Source organism: Pleurodeles waltl, chromosome 9 (assembly GCF_031143425.1).
Source record: "Pleurodeles waltl isolate 20211129_DDA chromosome 9, aPleWal1.hap1.20221129, whole genome shotgun sequence".
Lineage (NCBI taxonomy): Eukaryota > Metazoa > Chordata > Amphibia > Caudata > Salamandridae > Pleurodeles > Pleurodeles waltl.
Genome location: NC_090448.1, coordinates 400234413 through 400261566, shown reverse-complemented (window position 1 = coordinate 400261566; position 27154 = coordinate 400234413). Strand labels below are relative to the sequence as shown.

General features: G+C 42.5%; 1 protein-coding gene across 3 annotated transcripts in view; it reads left to right on the top strand.

The window, feature by feature from the left end:
* OTUB1 (OTU deubiquitinase, ubiquitin aldehyde binding 1) overlaps positions 1-26692 on the top strand; it is an 81006-nt gene extending 54314 nt beyond the window's left edge. For all 3 annotated transcript variants that reach the window (XM_069207114.1, XM_069207115.1, XM_069207116.1), the window contains 2 exons: positions 13786-13980; positions 26305-26692. In XM_069207114.1, coding sequence (XP_069063215.1) covers positions 13786-13980; positions 26305-26502 — 393 coding nt within the window. In that variant the 3' untranslated portion in view covers positions 26503-26692. The remainder of the gene's footprint in view (positions 1-13785; positions 13981-26304) is intronic.
* Positions 26693-27154: the final 462 nt, after the last annotated feature.

The following is a 27154-nucleotide window of genomic DNA, read 5'->3' as shown; positions in this document are numbered from 1 at the left end:
CCGGATCCTATTACAAAAGATGATCCAGATCTTTACCCAGTTGGACTCTCACCACCTGAGAATTCCACATCATATCAACGGGTTATATCAAGTGCAGCGACATAACACAATGTAAATATGTACACTGATCCGATGGAGTAGCATTTCTTATTTGACACCCCCGGCGCAACGCATAAGGAAAGCCATTTTCTTCCAGTGCTCCCAGGAATGATCAGACATGCAGAAGAAATATATTAAAGAGCCTGTTAGAGTAAGGGTTATCACTCTTAGAGTTGATTAAAAAAGTACAAAGCTGCACCCACTGAACCTCTATATATAAAAGCACAAATTACTCCAGACTCTATTGTGGCATGTACTGCAAGAAATAAGCCAGTCAACATGAGACACACATCCTTCTGATGAGGAAAGTAAGAAATAAGATGCTTTGGGGAAGAGAGTGGCTGCTCAAGCAGCCAATCATTGGTGAATCGCTAATGCTCAAGCTTTAGTTTCCAGATATGACAGAGCTCATAGGGATGCTATGGAGGAACGTTAACAATACCTACCAGAAGAACATCATAAAAGAGGGGTAGAGATGGTAAACGAAGGACAAACAATAGCCAATAACACCTTTAGATGTGCACCTGATGTTGCTGATACAGCAGCACCTAGTATTAATACAAGTATCATTAGAAGACGTCATGTATGGCTCAGATATTCCGGCTTGAAACAAGAAATACAACAGGCAGTTTTAAATATGCCCTTCGATAAGGAGCACTTATTTGGTCCACAAGTGGATACCACACTTGAAAAATTAAATAAAAACAATCAAACTGCCAGAACCATGGAAGCTTTACAGGCCAGAACACCTAGGAGTTATTTTCGTCTTGCAGGGTTCAGTAGGGGATTTAGGTCATCATTCTAAGAAAAAGCCACAGATCAAACTAAACCCACCTCACAATATACCAGAGGTTATTTTAGAGGATCATATTGAGGAAACAATAATAAAGGAAGACAAACACCATCTACATCTAGAGGTTCCTCATCGGTCACTAAACAGTGACTTGACTTAAACACAATACTAAATCACACCACTCCTGTAGGGGGAAGATTACAACTCTTTTACCCTCAATGGACTCAATTGCCACTGATGAATGGGTACTTCAAATTATCCGCAGTGGTTATTGTCTAGAGCTCATTTCCACTCCACCCATGTATTTTGTATTTCCCCCAAAAGATGGGTCTCTCAGACCAATATTAGATCTTTGACCCTTAAATCACTACATCCTATCAGAACATTTTCACATGGTCACTCTTCAGGATGTTATTCCTCTATCACAAATAGAAGACTTCATGACAGCCCTAGATCTAAAGGACACTTACTTTCACATTCCCATTCATCCTGCACACCGCAAATATCTAAGATTTGTAGTAGCAGGAAAACATTACCAATTCAAAGTGTTGGCTCATCAAAACCAATTAATTCTCACAGTGTCAAAAAGATACTCAAACTACAATACACCTCTTTTATTCTCTAGGATTCACCATAAACTATGACAAATCTCATCTCCAACCTCTGCAAACACACAACCATACTTAGGAGCTCTCCTCAATACATATTTAGTAATAGCATTTCCCAAACAAAACAGGATACTGGCTTTTCAAACACTAATTGCAATGTTAAAACAGAACCAAACATACACAGAAAGAACTGTTATGAAACTGTTAGGAATGATGGCATCTTGTATTGTCATAGTGCCTCATACCAGACTTCAGATGCGTCCTCTTCAACAGTGTCTCTCTTGTCAGTGGTCTCAGGCACAGGGTCATATGGAAGGTCTAGAGTTGTTGGACCGCCAGACTTATCTCCCTGTACATTGGTGGAATACCACAAACCTTATGAAGAGGCGGTCCATTGTAGACCCTGTGCCTCAGATTACTCACAACAGATGCCTCCAACAGCGATTGGGGAGCTCATCTTCTCAACCTAACAGTTCAGGAAATATGGGACGACACTAACCGGTCTCTTTATATCAATTACCTCAAACTGCAAGCAATATTCTTGGCAATGAAAGCATTCCTTCCACGATTGGAACACAAAACAGTGCTGATACGTACAGACAATATAACTGCCATGTACTATCTCCCGAAAAAAGGGAAGGAGGACACAATCTCAACAACTGTCCCAACTAGCTCAATCCGTATGGAAATGGGCGATTCGTCACCATATTCACATAGTGGCACACTATCTGCCAGGAACAGACAACCATTTAGCAGATCTGCTAAGCAGAATGCATCAGCAAACACACGAGTGGGAACTCCACCCACAAGTCCTTCAACAATACTTCACAAAATGGGGAACACCTCAAATAGATCTGTTTGCAACAAACCTGTAGGAAGTTGGCTCTGTATGTAGTATTTCAAAGTAAGAAATAGCATGCACAGAGTCCAGGGGCTCCCCTTAGAGGTAAGATAGTGGCAAAAAGAGATAATTCTAATGCTCTATTTTGTGGTAGTGTGGTAGATCAGTAGGCTTATCAGAGGGTAGTGTTAAGCATTTGTTGTACCCACACAGGCAATAAATGAGGAACACACACTCAAAGACAATTCCAGGCCAATAGGTTTTTATATAGAAAAATATATTTTCTTGGTTTATTTTAAGAACCACAGGCTCAAGATTTACAAGTAATACTTCAAATGAAAGGTATTTCACTCGGGTATCCTAGGAACTTTGAATCAACACAATTTCATGTACAGTTTTAGCAAAAATGGCAATAAGCTATTTTAAAACTAGACAGTGCAGTTTTCAACAGTTCCTGGGGGAGGTAAGTATTGGTTAGTTTTGCAGGTAAGTAAACCACCTACAGGGTTCAAAGTTGGGTCCAAGGTAGCCCACCGTTGGGGGTTCAGGGCAACCCCAAAGTTACCACACCAGCAGCTCAGGGCCGGTCAGGTGCAGAGGTCAAAGTGGTGCCCAAAACGCATAGGCTTCAATGGAGAAGGGGGTGCCCTGGTTCCAGTCTGCCAGCAGGTAAGTACCCGCGACTTCGGAGGGCAGACCAGGGGTATTTTGTAGGGCACCGGTGGGGACACAAGTCAGCACAAAAAGTACACCCTCAGCGGCACAGGGGCGGCCGGGTGCAGAGTGCAAACAGGCGTTGGGTTTGCAATTGGTTTCAATGGGAGACCCAGGGGTGTCTTCAGCGAAGCAGGCAAGGGGGGGGGCTCCTCGGGGTATCCACCACCTGGGCAAGGGAGAGGGCCACCTCGGGGTCGCTTCTGTTCTGGAGGTCGGATACTTCAGGTCCGGGGGGGCTGCGGGTGCAGTGTCTTTACCAGGCGTCGGGTTCTTTGAAGCAGGCAGTCGCGGTCAGGGGGAGCCTCTGGATTCCCTCTGCAGGCGTCGCTGTGGCGGCTCAGGGGGGTCAACTCTGGCTACTCACGGGCTCCCAGTCGCCGGGGAGTCCTCCCTGTAGTGTTTCTCCGCAGGCCGAGCCGGTGGTGTCGGGTGCAGAGTGGAAAGTCTCACGCTTCCGGCGGGAAACGTGGAGTCCTTTAAAAGTTGTTTCTTTGTTGCAAGTTTCAGTCTTTGTGGAACAGGGTCGCTGTCCTCAGGAGTTCTTGGTCCTTTTAGATGCAGGGTAGTCCTCGGAGGCTTCAGAGGTCGCTGGACCCTGTGGGACGCATCGCTGTTGCAGTTTTTCTCGAAGTGGGGAGACAGGCCGGTAGGGCTGGGGCCAAAGCAGTTGGTGTCTCCGTCTTTTCTGCAGGGCTTCAGGTCAGCAGTCCTTCTTCATCTTAGGTTGCAGGAATCTAGTTTCCTAGGTTCTGGGGGCCCCTAAATACTCAATTTAGTGGTGTGTTTAGGTCTGGGGGGTTAGTAGTCAATGGCTACTAGCCCAGAGGGTGGATACACCCTCTTTGTGCCTCCTCCCTGAGGGGAGGGGGGCACATCCCTAATCCTATTGGGGGAATCCGCCATCTGCAAGATGGAGGATTTCTAAAAGTCAGTCACCTCAGCTCAGGACACCTTAGGGGTTGTCCTGACTGGCCAGTGACTCCTCCTTGTTTTTCCTCATTATCTCCTCCGGCCTTGCCGCCAAAAGTGGGGCTGTGGCCGGAGGGGGCGGGCATCTCCACTAGCTGGGATGCCCTGTGGCACTGTAACAAAGGGGGTGAGCCTTTGAGGCTCACCGCCAAGTGTTACAGTTCCTGCAGGGGGAGGTGAGAAGGACCTCCACCCAGTACAGGCTTTGTTACTAGCCATAGAGTGACAAAGGCACTCTTCCCCATGTGGCCAGCAACATGTCTGGTGTGTGGCAGGCTGGCAAAACTAGTCAGCCCACACTGGAAGTCGTGTACGTTTTTAGGGGGCATCTCTAAGATGCCCTTCGGGGTGTATTTCACAATAAAATGTACACTGGCATTAGTGTGCATTTATTGTGCTGAGAAGTTTGATAACAAACTTCCCAGTTTTCAGTGTAGCCATTACGGTGCTGTCGAGTTTGTGTTTGACAGACTCCCAGACCATATACTCTTATGGCTACCCTGCACTTACAGTGTCTAAGGTTTTGCTTAGACACTGTAGAGGCATAGTGCTCATGCACCTATGCCCTCACCTGTGGTATAGTGCACCCTGCCTTAGGGCTGTAAGGACTCCTAGAGGGGTGACTTATCTATGCCATAGGCCAGTGTGAGGTTGGCATGGCACCCTGAGGGGAGTGCCATGTCGACTTAGTCATTTTCTCCTCACCAGCACACACAAGCTGGCAAGCAGTGTGCATGTGCTGAGTGAGGGGTCCCCAGGGTGGCATAAGACATGCTGCAGCCCTTAGAGACCTTCCCTGGCATCAGGGCCCTTGGTACCAGTTACAGGGGACTTACCTGGATGCCAGGGTGTGCCAATTGTGGAGACAAAAGGTACATTTTTAGGGAAAGAACACTGGTGCTGGGGCCTGGTTAGCAGGCCTCAGCACACTTTCAAATCATAACTTGGCTTCAGCAAAGGCAAAAAGTCAGGGGGTAACCCTGCCAAGGAGGCATTTCCTTACACAAAAAACAAAAAATGTCAAAACTTCGCCTCCAGGTACCCACACCCTCAGTCCAAGGGCAATGCTCTATGGATGAGTTGGTCAGGGATATTTGCTTACGCTTTTCCCCCTCTCCCACTCTTACCATTCCTAGTATGGAAGATAAAACAATCTTCCCTCAGCATGATCTTAGTGACCCCAACTTGGGCACGTCGACCATGGTATACAGCATTTTAGAACTCTCATTTGTTCCTCATCAAAAACTTCCCAACAGACCAGATCTTATAACACAAAAACAGGGACAGATAAAACATCCAGATCCCAAATCACTCATCTAGCGATATGGCTCCTGAAGTTGTAGAATTTGTATATTTAAATTTACCACAAGAATGTATGGATATCCTTAAACAAGCACGCAAACCTACCACCAGACAGTGCTATGCGGCAAAATGGAAACGTTTTGTTTGTTATTCTCAAACAATAAACATTGACCCTCTTCAATTAACAGTACAAGAAATTGTACAATATTTCTTACATTTACAAAAGGCAAATTTAGCCTAGAACTCTATTCTTACATTTAGCCGCCATAGCTACATATCTGCAAAATAGACAACATATTTCCTTGTTTAGAATTCAGGTTATCAAAGCATTTATAGAAGGGCTAAAAACAATAATCCCACCAAGAGTTCCTTCAGCTCGGAACTAAAATATTGTACTCACAAGAATCATGGCTCCACAATTTGAGCCACTCCACTCCTGCACATTACAAAACCTTTCATGGAAAGTAACATTCTTAATTCCTATCGCCTCTCTTAGGTGTGTCAGTGAGCTTCAGGCATTAACTTTAGGAGAACCTTTCTTTCAGGTTCATAAAGAAAAGGTTGTATTAAGAACAAATCCAAAAGTCATTTCATATTAATCAAACAATAGAATTGCCAGTTTTCTTCCCAAAACCAGAGATTGTGGCAGAAAGAGGTCTACATACTCTAGATGTCAAAAGAGCGCTTATGTACTATGTAGACAGGACAAAAGATTTTTGGAAAACAAAACAACTTTTTGTGGCTTTCTGATTACCATACAAAGGAGACCCAATATCTGAAACAACTATAGCAAGATGGATAGTCAAATGCATTCAAACTTGCTATACTAAACCTAAGAGACAATTACCTGTACCACCTAGGGCACATTCTACTAGGAAAAAACGTGCCTCTATGGCCTTTTTAGGTAACATACCTATGGCAGACATTTGTAAAGCAGCAACATGGTCTACACCACACACGTTTACTAAACATTATTGTGTAGACGTCTTTGCCAGACAACAGGCAAATATTGGACAAGCTGCACTTAAAACACTTTTTCAAACAATAGCAACCCCTACACACTAGCCACTACTTTATGGAGGGACTACTTTACAGTCTATGCACAGCATGTGTATCTACAGCTACACATGCCATCAAACAGAATGTTATTTACCAGTAGACATCTGTTCGTGGCATGTAGTGCTCGTATTTGCATCAGGGATGGACCATTTCCCTGCATTTAATTTTCTTCCAAAAACAAAGCGCGGCACTCCAAAAGACTTTGTATAATTCTTTAATGTATTCCAAAACAACCCATCACATCTGGTCGCAACCCTAAAACTGGGCCAATGTCTGGATCCTTCTTTATCACAGTCCGATATTTGTTTAAAATATTGAGCACTTTATGATTCTCTCTGCTGTAGATCAAAATTTATATAATAGTAGCATCATCCACCTCTTTGGATGAATTTGGATTGTTCATATACCCATGGTGGATAGATCAAGTATAAGAGCTTGAAATAATAGCCACACTCGTGGGGGAGAGATGGTGTAGACATGTATCTGGAATACCCAGTTTTGCATATGTAAAAACAATGTATAAATAGTAGAAATAGAGAAAGGAATCAGCAGTGTCTGTGAAAATGTATTAGACATTTTGTCGGTAGTTAGTTAGATGTGTTTTTAATTTGCACCGTGACTATGTTTGATTTGCACTACATCTCCCAGAATGCTGGATATGACAGAGGGTAGGAATATATATATATATATATATATATATATATATATTTATATATATATATATATATATATATATATATATATATATGTGTGTTCGATGGCATGTGTAGCTGCAGATACACATGCTTTGCACATCCCGCCATCTAGTGTTGGGCTCGGAGTGTTACAAGTTGTTTTTCTTCGAAGAAGTCTTTCGAGTCACAAGATCGAGGGACTCCTTCCCTTTCGGCTCCATTGCGCATGGGCGTCGACTCCATCTTAGATTGTTTTTTTTCTGCCATCGGGTTCGCATGTGTTCCTTTTCGCTCCCTGTTTCGGGTCGGAAAGTTAGTTAGAATCTCAGAAAAATCGTTGGTATTGTTTTCGTTCGGTATCGGGTTAGTTACAACAGATCGACACCGACTTTTGAAGAGCTCCGGTGGCCCTTCGGGGTTTTTTCGATCCCCCGTCGGGGCATGGTCGGCCCAGCCTCGTGTCTCTTCAAGGCTGATGGAACGGACCCCATTCCGCTTCTGCCCAAAATGTCACAACATGTATCCGTATACAGATCAGCATCTGGTCTGTAACTTGTGTCTGTCTCCAGAGCACAAGGAAGATACTTGTGAAGCCTGTTGAGCTTTTCGGTCGAGGAAGACCTTAAGAGACCGAAGAGCGAGGAGACTGCAGATGGCGTCGGCGCCGACAGGACAAGGGCGTTTCGAGAAGGAAGAAGAAACCTTCTCCATTCAGGAATCGGACTCAGACGAGCTTGATCCCGAAGAAACGCCGAAAACCATGAGTAAGACGTCGAAACATAAAACTCACGAGAAGACCACAAAAGCCCAGGGGACGCCACCGCCAACAGGCCATGGCTTAACCCGAAAAATAGGTGACCGATCATCCGCACCGAAAAAGGGCACGCTTGTGTCGAAGTTATCCGACTCCGGTTGAGATACTGGCACACAGCAATCTCGGGCCCGAGACAGTGGCACCGAAATGGGTCGGCACCGAGACAGTGGCACCGAAATGGGTCGGCACCGAGACACCACGACGCCGAACATAAAGAAGGTTTCCTCGGAGCCCAAAAAGGCGACCGAAAAGGTTTTGATTCCGACACATCCAGCCTCGGAACCGAAAACGGGTTCCTACACAGAGGAACAGGGATTGTCCTCCCAAATGCAAGGACATAAGTTCGGAGAAGAACTTGAATCAATGGAGCCAGACTACACTCAAAGGAGGCTCCACATTCAAAAGGACACAGGGAAGATAAGCACTCTTCCCCCAATTAAGATGAAAAGAAGACTTGCCTTTCAAGAAAAGGACGAGCAGCCACAGGCAAAGGTGGCAAGACAAACAACTCCGCCACCATTTCCACCACCATCAATGCACACATCACCGGTAGCCACTCCACCACTGATGCAAACCCCGACTCATACTGCAATGAGTCAAGTTGATCCCGACGCATGGGACCTTTATGATGCTCCGGTATCAGATAACAGCCCAGACTGTTACCCTGCGAGGCCGTCGCCACCTGAAGACAGTACATCCTACACGCAGGTGGTCTCAAGGGCAGCTGCTTTTCATAACGTCACCTTGCATGCAGAACCAATTGAGGATGATTTTTTGTTTAATACACTATCCTCCACCCATAGCCAATACCAAAGCTTACCTATGCTCCCTGGAATGCTAAAACACTCCAAACAAATATTTCAGGATCCTGTAAAAGGCAGAGCCATAACTCCAAGGGTGGAGAAGAAGTACAAGCCACCGCCAACAGACCCTGTTTATATTACGCAGCAATTAACTCCAGACTCTGTGGTTGTCGGGGCAGCTCGCAAGAGAGCAAACTCTCATACCTCAGGAGACGCACCACCTCCAGACAAGGAGAGTCGCAAATTCGACGCTGCGGGGAAAAGGGTTGCAGCACAAGCAGCAAACCAATGGCGCATTGCCAACTCCCAAGCACTTCTGGCAAGATACAATAGAGCTCATTGGGACGAAATGCAGCATTTCATAGAACACTTACCCAAAGAGTTCCAGAAAAGGGCACAACAAGTGGTGGAAGAAGGACAAAGTATCTCCAATAATCAGATACGGTCAGCAATGGATGCAGCAGATACGGCTGCAAGGACAGTAAATACTGCAATAACGATAAGGAGACACGCATGGTTGCGTACCTCAGGATTCAAGCCGGAAATACAACAAGCTATGCTGAATATGCCCTTTAATGAACAGCAGTTGTTTGGGCCGGAGGTGGACACTGCTATTGAGAAACTCAAAAAAGACACTGATACAGCAAAAGCCATGGGCGCACTCTACTCCCCACAGAGCAGAGGCACATTTCGCAAGACACAATGTAGGGGAGGGTTTCGAGGTCAACCTACAGAAGCCACAACCTCACAAGCAAGGCCCACTTATCAAAGCCAATATCAGCGGCGAAGTTTTCGGGGGCAATATAGAGGGGGACAATTCCAAAAGAATAGAGGTAAGTTCCAAAGCCCCAAAACTCCTCAAAACAAGCAGTGACTTCCAAGTCACACATCCCCAACACGACACCTGTGGGGGGGAGACTAAGCAAATTCTACAAACATTGGGAGGTGATAACAACAGACACTTGGGTACTGGCAATTATCCAGCATGGTTATTGCATAGAATTTCTCAAATTCCCTCCAAACGTCCCACCGAAAACACACAATATGTCAAAACAACATATAGATCTTCTAGGACCAGAAGTCCAGGCATTGCTACAGAAAGGAGCAATAGAATTAGTACCAATCCAACAGAAGGGAACAGGAGTTTACTCTCTCTACTTTCTCATACCCAAAAAGGACAAAACACTAAGACCTATATTAGATCTAAGAACATTAAATACCTACATCAAATCAGACCACTTTCACATGGTGACATTACAAGACGTAATCCCACTGCTCAAACAACAAGACTACATGGCAACACTAGACCTCAAGGATGCATATTTCCATATACCAATACATCCTTCACACAGAAAGTACTTAAGATTTGTATTCCAAAGGGTACACTACCAGTTCAAAGTGTTGCCATTCGGAATAACTACTGCGCCAAGAGTCTTTACAAAATGCCTGGCAGTAGTAGCTGCACATATCAGAAGACAGCAAATACATGTGTTTCCATACCTGGACGATTGGTTAATCAAAACCAACACACTAAAACAATGTTCACAAAGTACGTCATAGAAACCCTACACAAACTAGGTTTCTCAATCAACTACACAAAGTCACACCTTCAGCTGTGTCAAAAACAGCAATACTTGGGGGCAACAATCGACACAACAAGAGCAATTGCCACGCCAAGTCCACAAAGAGTACAAGCATTTCACAATGTAATACAGGTCATATATCCAAACCAAAAGATACAAGTCAAAATAGTAATGAAACTACTAGGCATGATGTCCTCATGCATAGCCATTGTCCCAAATGCAAGATTGCACATGCGGCCCTTACAACGGTGCCTAGCATCACAATGGTCACAGGCACAAGGTCAACTTCTAGATCTAGTGTTGCTAGACCGCCAAACATACACCTCGCTTCAATGGTGGAACAATATAAATTTAAATCAAGGGCGGCCTTTTCAAGACCCAGGGCCTCAATACGTAATAACTACAGATGCCTCCATGATAGGGTGGGGAGCACACCTCGATCAACACAGCATTCAGGGGCAATGGGACTATCGGCAAAAACTGTTTCACATAAATCACCTAGAACTATTGGCAGTATTTCTAGCGTTAAAAGCATTTCAACCAATAATAAGCCACAAACACATTCTTGTCAAAACAGACATGACAACAATGTATTACCTAAACAAACAGGGAGGAACACACTCAGCACAGTTGTGTCTCCTGACACAGAAAATATGGCATTGGGCGATACACAACCACATTCGCCTAATAGCACAGTTCATTCCAGGGATTCAGAATCAATTAGCAGACAATCTCTCTCGGGATCACCAACAGATCCACGAATGGGAGATTCATCCCCAAGTACTACACACTTACTTCCAAAATTGGGGAACACCACAAATAGACCTGTTTGCAACAAAAGAAAACGCAAAATGCCAAAACTTCGCATCCAGGTACCCACAAGATCAGGGCAGTGCGTTATGGATGAGTTGGTCAGGGATATTTGCATATGCTTTTCCCCCTCTCCCACTCCTTCCATATCTAGTAAACAAGTTGAGTCAAAACAAACTCACTCATACTCATACCACCAACTTGGGCAAGACAACCTTGGTACACAACACTACTAGACCTCTCAGTAGTGCCTCATATCAAACTACCAAACAGACCAGATCTGTTAACTCAACACAATCAACAGATCAGACACCCCAATCCAGCATCACTGAATCTAGCAATCTGGCTCTTGAAGTCTTAGAATTCGGACACTTAGACCTTACACATGAATGTATGGAAGTCATAAAACAAGCTAGAAAACCAACCACTAGACATTGCTATGCAAATAAGTGGAAAAGGTTTGTTTATTATTGTCATAATAATCAAATTAAACCATTACACGCATCTGCTAAAGATATCGTAAGCTACTTACTACATTTGCAAAAGTCAAAACTAGCTTTTTCATCCATTAAGATACATCTTACCGCAATTTCAGCTTACCTGCAAATTACCCACTCAACTTCACTGTTTAGGATACCAGTCATAAAAGCCTTTATGGAAGGCCTAAAAAGAATTATACCACCAAGAACACCACCAGTTCCTTCATGGAACCTCAACATTGTCTTAACGCGACTCATGGGGCCACCTTTTGAACCCATGCATTCATGTGAAATGCAATATTTAACATGGAAAGTTGCATTTCTAATTGCCATCACATCTCTAAGAAGAGTCAGTGAAATCCAAGCATTTACCATACAAGAACCATTTATTCAAATACACAAGCATAAAGTAGTTCTACGGACAAATCCAATATTTTTACCAAAAGTCATATTACCGTTCCACTTGAATCAAACAGTAGAACTACCAGTGTTCTTCCCACAGCCAGATTCTGTAGCTGAGAGAGCACTACATACATTAGACATCAAAAGAGCGTTAATGTACTACATTGACAGAACAAAACAAATTTGGAAAACAAAACAATTATTTGTTGCTTTCCAAAAACCTCATACAGGAAATCCAATTTCCAAACAAGGCATTGCTAGATGGATAGTTAAATGCATTCAAACCTGTTATCTCAAAGCAAAAAGAGAACTGCCTATTACACCGAGTGCACACTCAACTAGAAAGAAAGGTGCTACCATGGCCTTTCTAGGAAACATTCCAATGACTGAAATATGTAAGGCAGCCACATGGTCTACGCCTCATACGTTTACCAAGCACTACCGTGTGGATGTGTTAACAGCACAACAAGCCACAGTAGGACAAGCAGTACTACGAACTTTGTTTCAAACAACTTCAACTCCTACAGGCTGAACCACCGCTTTTGGGGAGATAACTGCTTACTAGTCTATGCAAAGCATGTGTATCTGCAGCTACACATGCCATCGAACGGAAAATGTCACTTACCCAGTGTACATCTGTTTGTGGCATGAGTCGCTGCAGATTCACATGCGCCCACCCGCCTCCCCGGGAGCCTGTAGCCGTTTCGAAGTTGATCTTGAACATTTGTAAATTCGTAAATATATCACTTTAAACTACATTATGTACAGATATGTTTACTCCATTGCATGGGCACTATTACTATAATACACAACTCCTACCTCACCCTCTGCGGGGAAAACAATCTAAGATGGAGTCGACGCCCATGCGCAATGGAGCCGAAAGGGGAGGAGTCCCTCGATCTCGTGACTCTAAAGACTTCTTCGAAGAAAAACAACTTGTAACACTCCGAGCCCAACACTAGATGGCGGGATGTGCAAAGCATGTGAATCTGCAGCGACTCATGCCACGAACAGATGTACACTGGGTAAGTGACATTTTCCATATATATATATATATATAGGCAAAACAAAAGATGCACTGACTGTGATAGTCAAAACACGTTGGTGGTGATGATTATTTGTTTTGGAATACATTAAAGAATTATACGAAGTCTTCTGGAGGGCTGAGCTTTGTTTTTGGAAGAAAAAGAAAAACACACACTCACACTCTCTCTGCATGATTGCACGGACATTTTTTATATCCTTCTATGTACTCTTTTCCCTACCTCACTCTCCCGCCTGCGGACAGTCTAACAAAGGACTCAATGCCCATGCGCAGTATTACCGAGAGGAGGAGTCACTCGATCCTGTGACTCAAACTTTCTTCGAACTGAACCAAGTTGTAGTACTCTGAACCCAAAACTAGATGGCAAGCTTACTCACAGCATGTGAATCTACAGCACTACCTGCCACAAACAGATGTCTACTTGTAAGTAACATTTTCCTTCTCTGCACGTGCATCCACCTAAGACAATCACGCTTCAGAGTGCCAGACTGTTGAGTTTCATAAGTCCTCATCTACTCCCATTGTCATCATCTCGGTCTTGTCATGGCTCGTTTTGAGCCAGTGACAGCATACACCAGCCCCAGATCTCCTTCTTGCGCTTCTGAAATCTAGCACCTGTCACACACCCATTGCTATCCAGAAACAGGATGATTCTCTTACCATGCTGCAACCTGTTATAGTCAAGCAGTAACACTAGGTGGTGAGGGATGTGGTGGTGGGGGGCAGGGCTGGATACATGCTTGAGTCCGGGACTAACAATCTTCCTTCAATGTGTCGCTTTATTCAGTTCATGGACCTCATCGAGCTAGTGGAAAAGCGCGTGCCACTGACCGACCTGCTTGCTGCCTTCAATGACCAAGGCATTTCTGACTACCTGGTGGTGTACCTTCGACTGCTGACCTCAGGCTACCTGCAGCGGGAGCACCACTTCTTCGAACACTTCATTGAGGGTGGCCGCACTGTCAAGGAGTTCTGCCAGCAGGTAAGGTTGCTTCTGGGTCATTGCCTTGTGCCTTTCTCTTACAGTAGTGTACTGTAGATGCATAGTGCAACCAAGGCAGTTGCTATTTATTGTTAATAGGGAAGGACTTTGCCCTCATCCCGTCATCCCCTCATGTCCTTTCAGAACTAATAGCATTTACAAAGTTTATTTTCTCAGTTGTCCGACGATCCTCTCCCGCTTGTTGAATTGTTCATTTACTCAGTGTCACGTTTCTGGTCAAGACTTTGGGTGAATCACTTTTTTTGGGTGAATGCTTTCTTTTTTGTGCACAACCTTACTTTTAGCCAGCAAAAACACCGAAACATAATCTTGTCTGTCAATGTGCATCTTCATCGTTTTTGACCACTGTCAGCATATTGGTAGACGGAGCCTTAACTCATGAATCCTAAGTGGGTTTCTCCTCCCTGCAAGAATATGTAGGGATCCTGACTATTTCAATAGGGCAAACTGCTTGTTAGCGTTATTACTTGTGAGTACATTATGTCCCCCACTGGTTAAAGAATTGCTTTTTCCATTATTTTGCTCAAGTGGAAATAATTTACCTTTTTTCCTGACGGCGATGTGGAAGAAATTTCAAATGCTGACACTTCAGATCAAGAGTTCACTATTAGCCACATAAGGTCTTCATTTTGGGATGGGAAGTAGGGTGATGAATGATCACATAATTCTTCTAAGGAGCAGTTATGTGCTCAGTGACTGTGATGCTTTCACAGCTTAGCTGTTTGTTATGAGCTCGCCGTAGTCCATGAAACCAAACTGCACAGAATATACATCAGTATCAGATTATGTTAATCACAATTAAAATCAAAAGTAACGTCAGATTTTGCAGACCTTTTAAAGTAAAAAAAAAAAAAAAATCTTCACACTGCACAAATATAATATCTATTATTACATTTCATATCGAAACCTCAAATGCTTGCAAGTGTGAATTAATACCGTAAATTCCCAGTTTTCTAAATTTGATGCCTCATCTCCGTATTCAGGAGAAGATAAGTATGTGGAAATGCTATATCTGTTTGGTTTGCCACGACTCTCTTAAAAATATAGTGGACTTCCTCACTATTAAATAATTCAATTCATTTTTATTAAGGACAACTTCAACCCTAGAGCACAATTAAAATTTTCACAGACTTAACTGTTATTCATTTGGAGGCATTTAGGAAACACTGCTTTGCCATTACAACCAACTGCTCTGTCAGCCTCGGTGCCCACTTTAAATCACTATTCACATTTTCTTCTTTGCCAAACATAGCAATTTTAGTTTACTTAAACACCTGGGGTCCACAAAGCCCACTCAGAGGTCCCCAACTGTTTAGAAAATTGTCAATTAACAGATTAATAAAGTGTTAAAGATGCAGTCTGTTAACCTGAACATTTTAAAACGTTCTGTGAATGAATTTCAAATTGGAAACCTCATTAAAAGTAAAAAAAAAAAAGTGTTATTTGTTTGCCAATTAAATAAAATATTTAATCATTTTCTATTGTTTTGCTTTTAAAAACATCAAAATTATATAGGCCAGGGTTCTGGGTTCCCGTAATAACTCAGTGTGAGTCCCGAGATTTCAATTATTATTCAGCAGGAGTTCAGGGATTCCAGTACTGATTAGGTGGGTGTCAACAGAAGTCAAAATGTTAGGAAACACTGATTGGAATTTTTTTAAACAAAGAGCTACTTAAATCTAATTCCACCCATGACCAATATGCCACGGGAGCTCTTGCAATACTTATAATAAACCTGGAGTATTAAAAATTATTTAATTTCTCCAAGAGTAGGTCACGGTTGGCCAATTCAAATGCTGTGCAAAAGTTTACCAAACAGCAACATAAGTTGCCTCTTACCTCCATCGGCTTCCACACAGTTGTCTGTAAACTAAAGCAGTGGTCTGCCATTGAATGACCTGCTTTAAACCTACTTGGTTCAATGTGGATTAATTCATGGATCTCAAATGCATATTTCATAGATTTTAGTATTATCTTTGAAAAAACCTTTACACCCACAACTATAAATCTTAAAAGTATCATTTTCCAGGCAGAGGTATCCTCCTTCCCAGAAGTTGGCTTTATAACTAACCCGTTCCACATTTCAGGGAAATGCTCAGTTATTGTTGTGTGACTAAATAAAAGCACAACAATCCATGCCCTCCAGTCTACTTTGGATTTAATTATGATTGCTAGTAAATCGTCACATACAGATTCAACTGATGGATAATTCATAGCACCCGTTGGTATAAATTTCCTCCAGGTATTTATCCAAGAATCGTCTGAATCTATATAAACTACCATGTTTCCTACCCATGCCTTGCTGAAATAGTCTTGGGCACTTGGTGTTATGTTTAGATGAGGTAACTGATAGCATCTGTTCCCATTTGGCATTATAGAATGCACACTTTTTCTTCAAAAAACTTATATTATGATCTTAATCAAATATATTCTTCCTCAAGTAAGTTTTCTTAGGTTATTCTTTTCTACTTTAAACTCTTAGGTGGCTTTTTAGAGTGCGAGTCAAACCATCCTACATTCCTTACATTTTTATTTTATTTTTCTTGGCTTGACCAGTCAAAGTCCTTCAATTTAACTTGAATAAGCTGACCAGCTTTGTTAATATTCCATTATACCAGCAAATTATTTTATGGGCCAACATCTCATCAGATTATTCAAATTAACACTTGCCTAGAGTTGTGAAAGTGGTGCCACTCATTCCTCATCTATTCAAGTTTATAACAGCCTTGGAAATTTCACATGAAGAGGAAACACCTTTTGATATACATTTGTTACCTAGACTTGTAGCAGTGCTCTTAACAGAGGGTGACCACTTCCTTCTTTATCGACAACCTGGATGTCTGAAATCATTCTAAAATATCAATCTGCCAAAAAAATGAGTTTGGCATTTTGCTTTATCTTGGCAAACGTTTGTGATTCTGAAATATAGGAGCTAAAACAACTATTCAAGCAGCAGTCAGCCAAATTTTTTTTTTTTTTTACATATTATGAGCCAGCTTAGAGGCAGCACTTCAGGAAAGACAGCCAGTGGAATACTGTAGGCAGGAAATAGCTTATTCCGGTATAAATGCTCTAACTACAATGCATATTTAGCCCAACATTGAATAATCTAACTACTGCGGAACAAACTCATTATCCCATACAGATCATTACTAAAAAGGTTTAATTGGCTATTATATATTTTTTATCAAGTATAGCTACATATACATTGACAGGAATTAAAATATCAATACAAACTGAATTATGATATAAATTTTACAGTCCTGTATCCACTCCCGTTTAGTGGTCACCTGAGTTGTACTTCATGCAATCTAGGTGGAAATAAGGCTTAGTAAACTACCAGAATCCCTTCCTGTACCTTTAGCTTTTGTTAGGTATATATTTGTAGGAATCCATCAGACATTGGTATTTCCCTAAAAAGCTTCGTTTCTTGAGAACAAATTATCGTTTTATAAAATATTTTCTTTGTGTTGTCGAATTTAGCAAACTCCTTAAGCCATGGGAATTCCAAGAGAAAGGAGCATTATATTATTTTCGAGAGATTTCTACAGCATGAACATGACCCAAGGGTATCAGAGCACTGTACAAGGTACTCGTTTCAGTAATATAAAGGGCTACAAATGGGTCTATTTACAGATACTTATTTCATGATTACAAGAGTCTGCATGTCTACATGTATCTGAGCACTGTCGTGGAGATTGTTTCAATATTCCAAGTGTATACAGTAGATTCCTTATTTAGAACAGGGGCGGCTCCTTCATTAGGGCGGAGGAGCGTTACATTGCCTTTGTAATGGAAAGAACCCCCTCCAGAGTAATGAGTCTTTGCCCCTTTCCTGCAGACTCTGAAGGCGCTTGTAACTCACTCCTGCCCCCACACTCTCTGCTGTACTTTTTCATTCCTCTCCCTTGACTTCTGTCTCCTGTTCACCCCTAACATCCCCCTACAACTGCACCTGTTCACCCCTAACATATCCCTACGCCTGCACCTTTATTTATTTTGCATTTTTTAAAGGACAGTCTTGCTACAAAGACATTAGGCAGCATCCATTCTCCTACCCTTCTGTGCTATACCTCTCTTGCCTCCCTCTTCCCATGATCCATCTAGCCCTCAAACCCCCCCGCCCCACCACCCCGTCTTATGACCTCCACCCCTGCGCCTGTGCCCCCTCGCTAAAGTCCTTGCTGCCCTGCACACTGAAAGGAATGCAAGCACGTTGTCTTATTCCAGCGAGAGCAGAGGTTTTAATCTGCACTTTGTGGCTTCAGATATCCTTCAGATCCAGACGCTGTGCTGCTGGAGTCTCTGTGAACTTAAAGACTGTGACAGAGCAGAGTCTCCAGCCGTGGCCGAGCACAGGCATTACATACATTTTGTCGCAGTCACATTTTCTGCCTACCAAAATACTGCGAATTTTGAGGTTTCTAGAAACAAATGTTTGCTTATTTTGCCACATACTTTTCCACCTATAGCAGCAAAATCCTAGGGCAGTGGTTCCCAACCTGTGGTCCAGGGACCCCTGGGGGTCCGCGAAGCCTCTTCAGGGGGTCCGCAACTGCTTAGAAAATTAAACAATATTAACAGATTAGGTCCCTAGCTTTCAGTAATGACTTAGCGGGGGCCCCCAGACTCCAATAATGAGTCAGTGGGGGTCCCCGAGTTCCAGTAATCATAAAGTGGGTGGTCCACAGATGTCAAAAGGTTGGGAACCACTGTCGTAGGGGATCTGATAATAGTTATTCAATTTTGTTTTCCTCATGTTCTTTTGTCTGTGCTGTGAACCTTATTTTTTAACTCCTGTGGTTCTGACCATCAGTTCTTTTACGTGTCCTTTGCGTTCTTCTTTCAGAGGCAGCAATATTGATTATAGCCTAAACTAGCATGGTTCTTTAAAATGGTTTAACTTGCTGCGCTCCATATCTTTATTTAGAATGATTTTAATTCTGTAGGTGTTAAGATTTTGTTCCGCATGGAGTATCGGAAACTAAACTAGCTGGGAAAAAAATCATGTTTAACTTCTTTTCTATCTGTTCTTGTTACAAACGCAATCTCTTTCAAATAATTAGATGAAACCGTTTTACTAAAGCTATGGAATATCTGCAGTAGACACCCAAAATTTTATGGTGTCAATTTTTACTGTATTTTGCCTTATCTGACTAGGTCTACTTACAAACACAGATTAATATCCCTTTCCTTGTCCTACTGTAAGGATACTTCAAACTTTACCTTATTTCCTGTACTTCAGGAGGGCTGCTATATTTCTGCATCCCTTTCTGCTTTCCCCTGAACCTTAACCCTATCCATTTTTAGTGTCGAGCCTGCGCTAGCATGCGTATCGCTTGTGAGACGCTGTAGTAGTTAGAAAAGGGCTCGGAGCTCCGTCCATGTCACGTCAGTGTCTTTCATTGGTTCATGGGCTTGCATTTTAAAATCTGCTTGCTTTCATTAGTGGACGGCATACGGGGTGGTTAGCCCTCCTCGAGCGCAGCGACTAAGTACTGAAAACATAGGAAGCTCGCTGTTTTCGGTCCGGTTTGTGGACTACTTTTTCTCTTTTTTTCGCAGCACGATTTTGCTGGGCAGAAGTCGAGCGCTTTGCATGACATCGACCCTGTTACATAGTTAATTGCACATTTGCCGGTTACGTAGATAATTGCACTTTTGCCAATAGGTTTCACTACGAGTGAACTGTAGCAGCGCAATCACGCTCTTTTTAAAAAAAAAACTGCTAATAGTTCTAACTCTGAGAAATGCGAGACCCGTGGCATTGCAAAAGCTTGTTTTAACTTATGTCAACCTGTTATTTTGAACAGAAGAACAACCCCCTCTTCCCACACATCCTTGCTGTTGGAAGAGATCTCCTACCTTGGTGTTTTTCACCATCTTGGGTAGTCCTACATGGGACACACGTTTGATTTGGCTGCTGGTATTGTGTTTTTGACTGTCTTATTAATATCAATGTACATTTTTTCTTTCTCTCTTAAATTATGAACATAAAAATAAGTTAGATTCTAAAACTCTATTACAAAGTCTAAAAATAACTGAGATCAAACCATATCTTGAAAGGTAGCAGTTTCAGCTCGCCTTTTCCTTGCCGTGAACTTCATTAGAAGGTTTGGAAAGCATATCTTGCACCCATTTTGTCTTAAAATGCTTTCCAGCATTTGTTTTCTTTATTATTATAGAGGAAACTACGCCAAGCAAGCAGCTTGAGTTAACTGTTTGGCTATAAATCCTTGTGACCTTTTAATAAATGGGAAGTGTTTTTAGAACCCTCAGCAGTTACTTAATTTCAACATGTATTCTTCCTATCAGACTAGGTAGTTTAAGTCCTTTCTGTTTGTGGATTAGTACTTCACAGTGATCTATTTTTAGTAATATGTGCCATCAGTGGAAAACCTAATTGGGCTGCCTTTTTTTCCCAGTTAGTTATCTCAGTTGCCATGCCTTCATTATTTATGTAGTGGCCTTCATGCGGCTGGAAAAAAAGCAGTTTTGGACCCACAAGTTCACATTATACTGCTCAACGTGAATTTGTCTGGGAATGTCCAAAAGGACACCTAAAATTGAGAAGGTATTAGATTGAGGGACAAGTTTGAAGGCCAAGAAGAAGGGAAAATCATGGAAGCCTCCAGAGAGGGTTATTTCTCTACATAGTCTAAGCCCTGAGCCTCAAAAAGACCTCCTGAAGAGGGAGATAAAGGGATAAAAGATTCAAAAGAGAAGAAAAAGATTTCACCATTCCTGCCTCCTCAGTTGATCCTACTCACTATCGACGAGATCGATGTTGGCTAGTGGTAAGTCGCTGACATCTTTGCCATCAATAATTAGATCTTTTCATCACCAAAGCACCACCACCATTTGGCAAATTAAGATCTTCCTCATCAAAGAGTTCCCATCGTCCAAAGTCACCTTCTTGATCGTCATAACCCTTGGCATCCAGATACTCGAATCTGAGCTTTATACAAGTTCAGTTAAAGGATTGCAGTATCTTCTGCATCTTCAGTAGCAGAGATACCTTAGCCAAGAAAGAAGTTCATTTTGTGACCCTACTCAGGTTGTGGACCAACTGCACTTGGGCTGCATTTTTTTCAGAATTCCTGTGGAAGATCCAGTGCATACTCCTCTAAGGCTACTACATATGCCACCTCTGCTACTTTGTAGATTTATCTCCTCTTATTGTATGATCATCCCTCAAGTTTTTGGATTGATCATACTGGTTTTCTTGACTCTGCAGTGCACTCAGCCCTGCTGTCCAGGCCCCAGTGCATGTGCTCTGACCCCAAAAGTACTTGGACAGTTGGCTAATATTCGATTGACTCTCCTAACTACATACAAGTCCATAATATAGGGTACAACACAGGGCCGGACTGGGAACCCAAAGCAGCATGGGCAAATGTTGTCCGACCAGACCCCTATAAGGTCTATAGCAAGCAAGCCCGACCACTACAATGGGGTTTGGAGATATGCCCCTGAAGAAAAAGGGAAAAAATTTTAAAAAATAAAAAATAGTACATTCTATGACACATTTTCATTATATATTCAATTGTATTGGTTTTTAAGGCATAGTAAATTATAGCGTTACAGTGCACCAAGATGCAGCAATCTTTAGTGGGTTCTTCAATGATTCTCTCACCATCACCCTTTAACAGTCCCTCTCATCTCCCCATAGCCGCTCTCACATGTATTTCATTTGTTTTATAGCACCTCTTAACAGCATCGGGTGTTGGAGCACTTTATATCACATGCACACACACATACAGAGACAATGAATCATATGCGTGTAAATCATTGTATAGAAAATGTTGACAAAGGGAATTGCAAGGTGTTGGATTCACTTGTCATCCATGCTGGTAGGCAATTTTTAAGAGTGCTTAGTCTGAAAAAGCACAAACTTAGGATTCAGAACATAATGCAGAGGTTAGGGTTGACTTTACTGATAACAATTTATTTCTACCCAAACAAACCCTTTTAAGCACAATTTGGGTAATCAAAAGCCTGAGGAAAAAACAACTTTCTAACCTGTACCATCCAGTTTGCGTGCAGCTTTTTGATGGTTTTCTTAGCTCACTGTGCTAGATAGTGATTGTAAATTATAAACTGCACAGTAACAAAAGGAGCTCTGTGACGAAAGCAGTATCCCACTGAGCTGTGCACATCAAATACTGTTCTGTGATCAGCATTGTACACGTTCTTTGCAGCAGGCATATTAGCCATCTGCACTACCTTAGAGTAATCAAAACTGCCACTAGACAAACCCCCCATCTCTCTCCAGCCAAAGTTATCTTGGCATTTTTATTGTTGCCTAAAAACTGTTGAATATACAAAAAAGAAGTGACAAGGTGATAACGTGACTCTAGGCCTGCCGCTGCAGCCTATTCAGGCAGCTTTAAATGTGCCAACTTGACAGGGCAAAATAATCCCTTTGCTGGGTAAAATCCCACCTTTTTAATATTAGTAAGACACCCCAAGGAAGGCCTTGGTAGCAAAAAGAAGGGCATGGTTCTTTTGTATTTAACATGCCCTGACAGTGAAAATACAAGTTTGCCATTTTTGCTGTAGCAATGCTCATAGCCCATTGGCTAACATGGTGTTTTCACTAGCCACCGTGCTAAGTGCTAACTTCATTTGCAACCACCAAAGATATTCTGCCAATACATCATAATTATTGTTACATTAAATCCAATTCATTGCTGATGTCGGATTTAAGGTCACTTGTAAAAGAAAGGTGCTTTATAAAGTCAACATTTTGTTGCTCAAACCTTTGGTAGCCTTTCCTGTTTATCTGCAGCAGCTGTCAACCGAGACAGCATGCCGCCTCCATGTGAGTAAATGTGAAGGTGTCCCAGGAACAGAGAACAAAGAGAATTGTTGAGGGGAAGGTGTGACCTCCCCCAGCAGAATGACTACAGGATGGTCGCCGCACTGACCTGTGGACATTGGCTGAGGACTGCTGTAACCGAAGACGAGTCGACTAGTGACAGCTAGAGCTTCACTGTGGGGGATTGAGTCCTGAGGCCAGAGATGACCACTGAAGTTTGTGGACCTCGTGATGGCAACTCTTCCAGAGATCCAGCATCTTCTCAGCATCTGGCATACCCAGCATCAGGTCCACTTCTTGGCTGAAACCTCGATCCAGGTTAAATCGCCTGTGAGGACTTGGAGACTGCTGGACCAACAGGTGATTAAGTGGTCCCTGTGACTGGTTCCAGACACGTTGTGGGCAGTACAAGAGACAATTGGGAGTTGTGCTAGCCGTTGGCTCAGGAACCGCACCACTGATTACAAAGATTTGTTTGAACTTCCTTCCTTTTTAAAAATCATATCTCCAGCTCCCTTTGATAGATTTTTGTCATTACAATTACAAAGAATTTATAGAGTGACAGCTGCTTCTGAAGAGGTGTCCCGGTGCTAGTGGCATTGGTCGGTAAAGACAGAGAATTATATGGCAGAGTTAAAAAACAAAATAAAAAAAAAGGTTTCAGATTTTCTTTTCTAAAAATTGCTTCAGAAGATGTTAGCCATGGGTTGGTTGGAAGGGCATTCCAAAGCTTTGCAGTAAGAAATAGGAAAGATCTACCACGTGTTCTTGCTTTGAGCATCAGAGGAATTTTAAGTAGTCTTTGACTCATAGAATTCAAGGGTCTAAATTGAGAGTATGCCTTAATCCTGTTTCTTAAATATGCAGGACCTCTGAGGTCCAAGGCTCTAAAGGCCAAAGTGAGAGCTTCGAATTGAACTTGTTTGGCAATTATCAGCCAGTGAAAATGTTGTAGGTGGGGTTTTACTGATTGAAAAGCTGAAGGTTTCAAAATAAGTCAAGCAGCAGCATTTTGCACAATCTGTAAACAACGCAGTAAATAAACGGGAATGTCCAGATAAAGACTATTAGCATAGTCCAGTTTGGAAGTCACTAAAGAGTGAACAATCTATTTAAGAGTGTCCTTGGACACAAGATGTAAGATTCTCTTTAAGGATTTAAGAGTGGAAAAATAGCTGACTGATATATCTTCCACTTGAGGAACAAAGGAAAGATCAAAGTCAAAAATGATCCCAAGGTTCCTGGCAGTTGATGCAGGGGAAGGAGCCCCGAGTTCAGAAGGCTTCCCACTTGCATAAAGTCAAGATGGCACATAGTGCCAAAAAAGAGGACCTGTGTTTTATCAGAGTTAAGTCTGAGGCAGTTATAACTCATCCAATTTCCAACAGACTTTAGGCCTTTTTCAAAGGAGTTGAGGGCCCGCTAATCTTTCTCATGGAAGGATAGAAGTAATTGGGTGTCGTCAGTTAAGGAAATTGCCCTGAGACCCCATGTTTTGGCTAGACTTGCTAATGGCTCCAGATAAATATAAAAAAATGGAGATCAGAGCTGAACCCTGTGGCCCGCCACACTCCACTGGTTTTGCAGAGGAGGAAGAGGGTGATAACAGAACCAACTGCATTCTGTCCTCTGAGAAAGACTTAAACCAAGAGATGATCTGACCTGTCATTCGGGTTTATAATTTGAAAATACACTCTATTTTTATTCATTTGTGTTCGATTTTCTAATGTGGTGTTTTCTTGTCTGTTGTTTTAGTACCTGTTACATGGTTTACCTCTATTCCTTTGACTGACAGCTCTTTGCTACAGCGACTAAGGGCTGAGTTAAAGGATTTGTTAAAGAAACCTAATTGAACGTAATAGAGATTGTGACTTTTTCACATGGTGCTGTCTCACCACCACACCACACAATAATCCACCTTCCAACAGTCATCAATTTAAACAATGCCTTCTTCCCCTAGTAAGTCACCTAAGAATTGTCCTTGATCACTATGTTCATCTCTACTACCACAAGAACTACCTCCACACGACTATCATCTCCGCAGAAGCATTAACGTGAAAGTTCACCTTTACCATAAAGTGGATATAACACTGACACCCGATTTGATACGCTCACATCATTTGCTGGGTCACCAGCTAGTGTGTGTCCTGTTAATGAAGACATTACCACAGTTGAAGATGTTCTCCGTCTCTTTGCCAGTTTCTTGGAGCTAGCTGGAGATACATTTTTTAAGACCAGTGACCACTAAGGCTACAACACCTAGGTAATAAAAATATATATATATATGTCTCCAGAACAAAATCAGCTTAACTTGATTCCTGTCTAAATTATTGTCAGCAGTCAGAAAACGCCACTCCTCCGCTACAGAAACTTCTTCTCCCCTTAACAGGGAAAACAAGGAATGAGTGCTGCAGAAAAAAATCTGTAGTACTGTTACCACTGTGCAGCCCTGGGAGGGAAATAACCTCGGGCACTCTGGGAAACTGCAGAAATTCTCAGCTTAGCTTCCTGTAGACAAAAGGCAAAATGCATCTGAAATAATTCTGGGTGGCATTCTTATTTCAAACTAAATCAGTGCCTGGATAGACTTCACTGATCTGGCGATATCGGAGTACTCTTATAGGATGACTTTGAGACGATCATCCTAGTTATGGCTGACATCTCTGAAACCAGATGTCCAGTAAAAGATTCTTAATCTTTATTTTTTTCCCTTTTTGTACAACATACAGATAATGAAATCTGTGGGATTAGAAGAAAGGCAGAAGTACTACGAGTCTCGGCATCGTCACAAAGACCGCAGATATTATCTGCAGCAGAGGATTCAATCCTCTTGTTGGCCCTATCAACTCCATCAGCAGCAACCTGAGCAGAAATATGCATGCTTTAATAAATGAGGGACCAAGTCGAGAGCTTCCAGCGCCCACAGCTCACCAACGCTTCCGGACACCTACCGTCCAACTCCAGTCAATGGTGCAGAACATTTACTCACTTCATTTTAGAGCACAGCACCACCCATACCACCACCATCATCTACACCATCACACCAGCTAGCTCCGCTGCATATTTCAGTCCATTGTTTTTTCGCCCACTGTGTCACTCTAGACCTATGCAAGTTAGTAGTGCCCCTGCTCCTCAAGGAAATAGTCCATTTCAGACTGCCAGACAGGGCCTCTTGTCGATAGGACCACAAACAAAGTTAGACCCTTCTCGGCCTTCTTAGGCTTCGTCACTAAGGTATATTTTAAGTCCAATGGATCGGGATTGACTGCCTAGTCGTGCTCTGTTGCGTCTGCTATTGATCACTCTTGATCTACCTCTCGTCATTTCTTTAGGATATAATTTAAAACAAGTGGCGTTTTATTGACTGCATTTGAATTGCCCTTTCTATGAAGATAATTGTCCTTTTTAACCTGTACTTGTTTATATGTACATGACTTTTGATGTCTGTAATGTGATGCTGATTTGCGTTCTCTTCCCAACAGGAAGTGGAGCCAATGGCCAAGGAAAGTGACCACATCCACATTATTGCACTGGCTCAGGCGCTGCACGTCTCCATCCTGGTGGAGTATATGGACCGTGGCGAGGGTGGCAGTACTAACCACCACATCTTCCCTGAGGGCTCGGATCCCAACGTGTTCTTACTGTACAGGCCAGGACACTATGACATTCTATATAAATGAGATGCCCCCTGCGGGAGAGGAGACTATCGCTTGGGGGGAGTGTCTGGGGTGAACCCAAAAAAAAAAAAAAAAAAAAAAATCTAGCACTGTACAGAGTTTGTGTGGGTTGTAAATGATATTAATTGATTTTTTTTTTCTTCCTTTGTTACACTACCGTTCATGTTTTATTAAAAGTGTCCTGGTAAGAGACGATGCTGGCTCCTGCTGCTGTGTAATGTGTTTGGGAGAAGGAGGCATGTGAAAGGGTGGATGTGATTGAGGGAAACCTTACTGAATTGCCTTTGTAATAGCTTTCTTAGTGATCATTATGTGTGGATGTGTTCCGTGTGTGTGGCTTGCACATTATTCCAGAATGCCAGGGCCACGAGTATGCCTGCCTCAGGTGCTTCTGAATGATTGGCCATTTGAGGGTTGGCTTTGCGTTTAGTTATTGTGTGACCATGACTGGCTGAATCTGCCTTGGCTGCACCAGTTCACTCAGCATTCTGGGATCAGAAACTTTAGCTCAGCAGAGCCACTAAAGGAGACTTGAGAAGGTGTCTTTTAGGTCAAGCCTACTGGATTGTGCAAGCTGTCTGGTTACGAAAGACATAATGTGGGCTTACCAAGAACATACAAGGACTGACAAGCACACCCATTGCTAACCATTGTC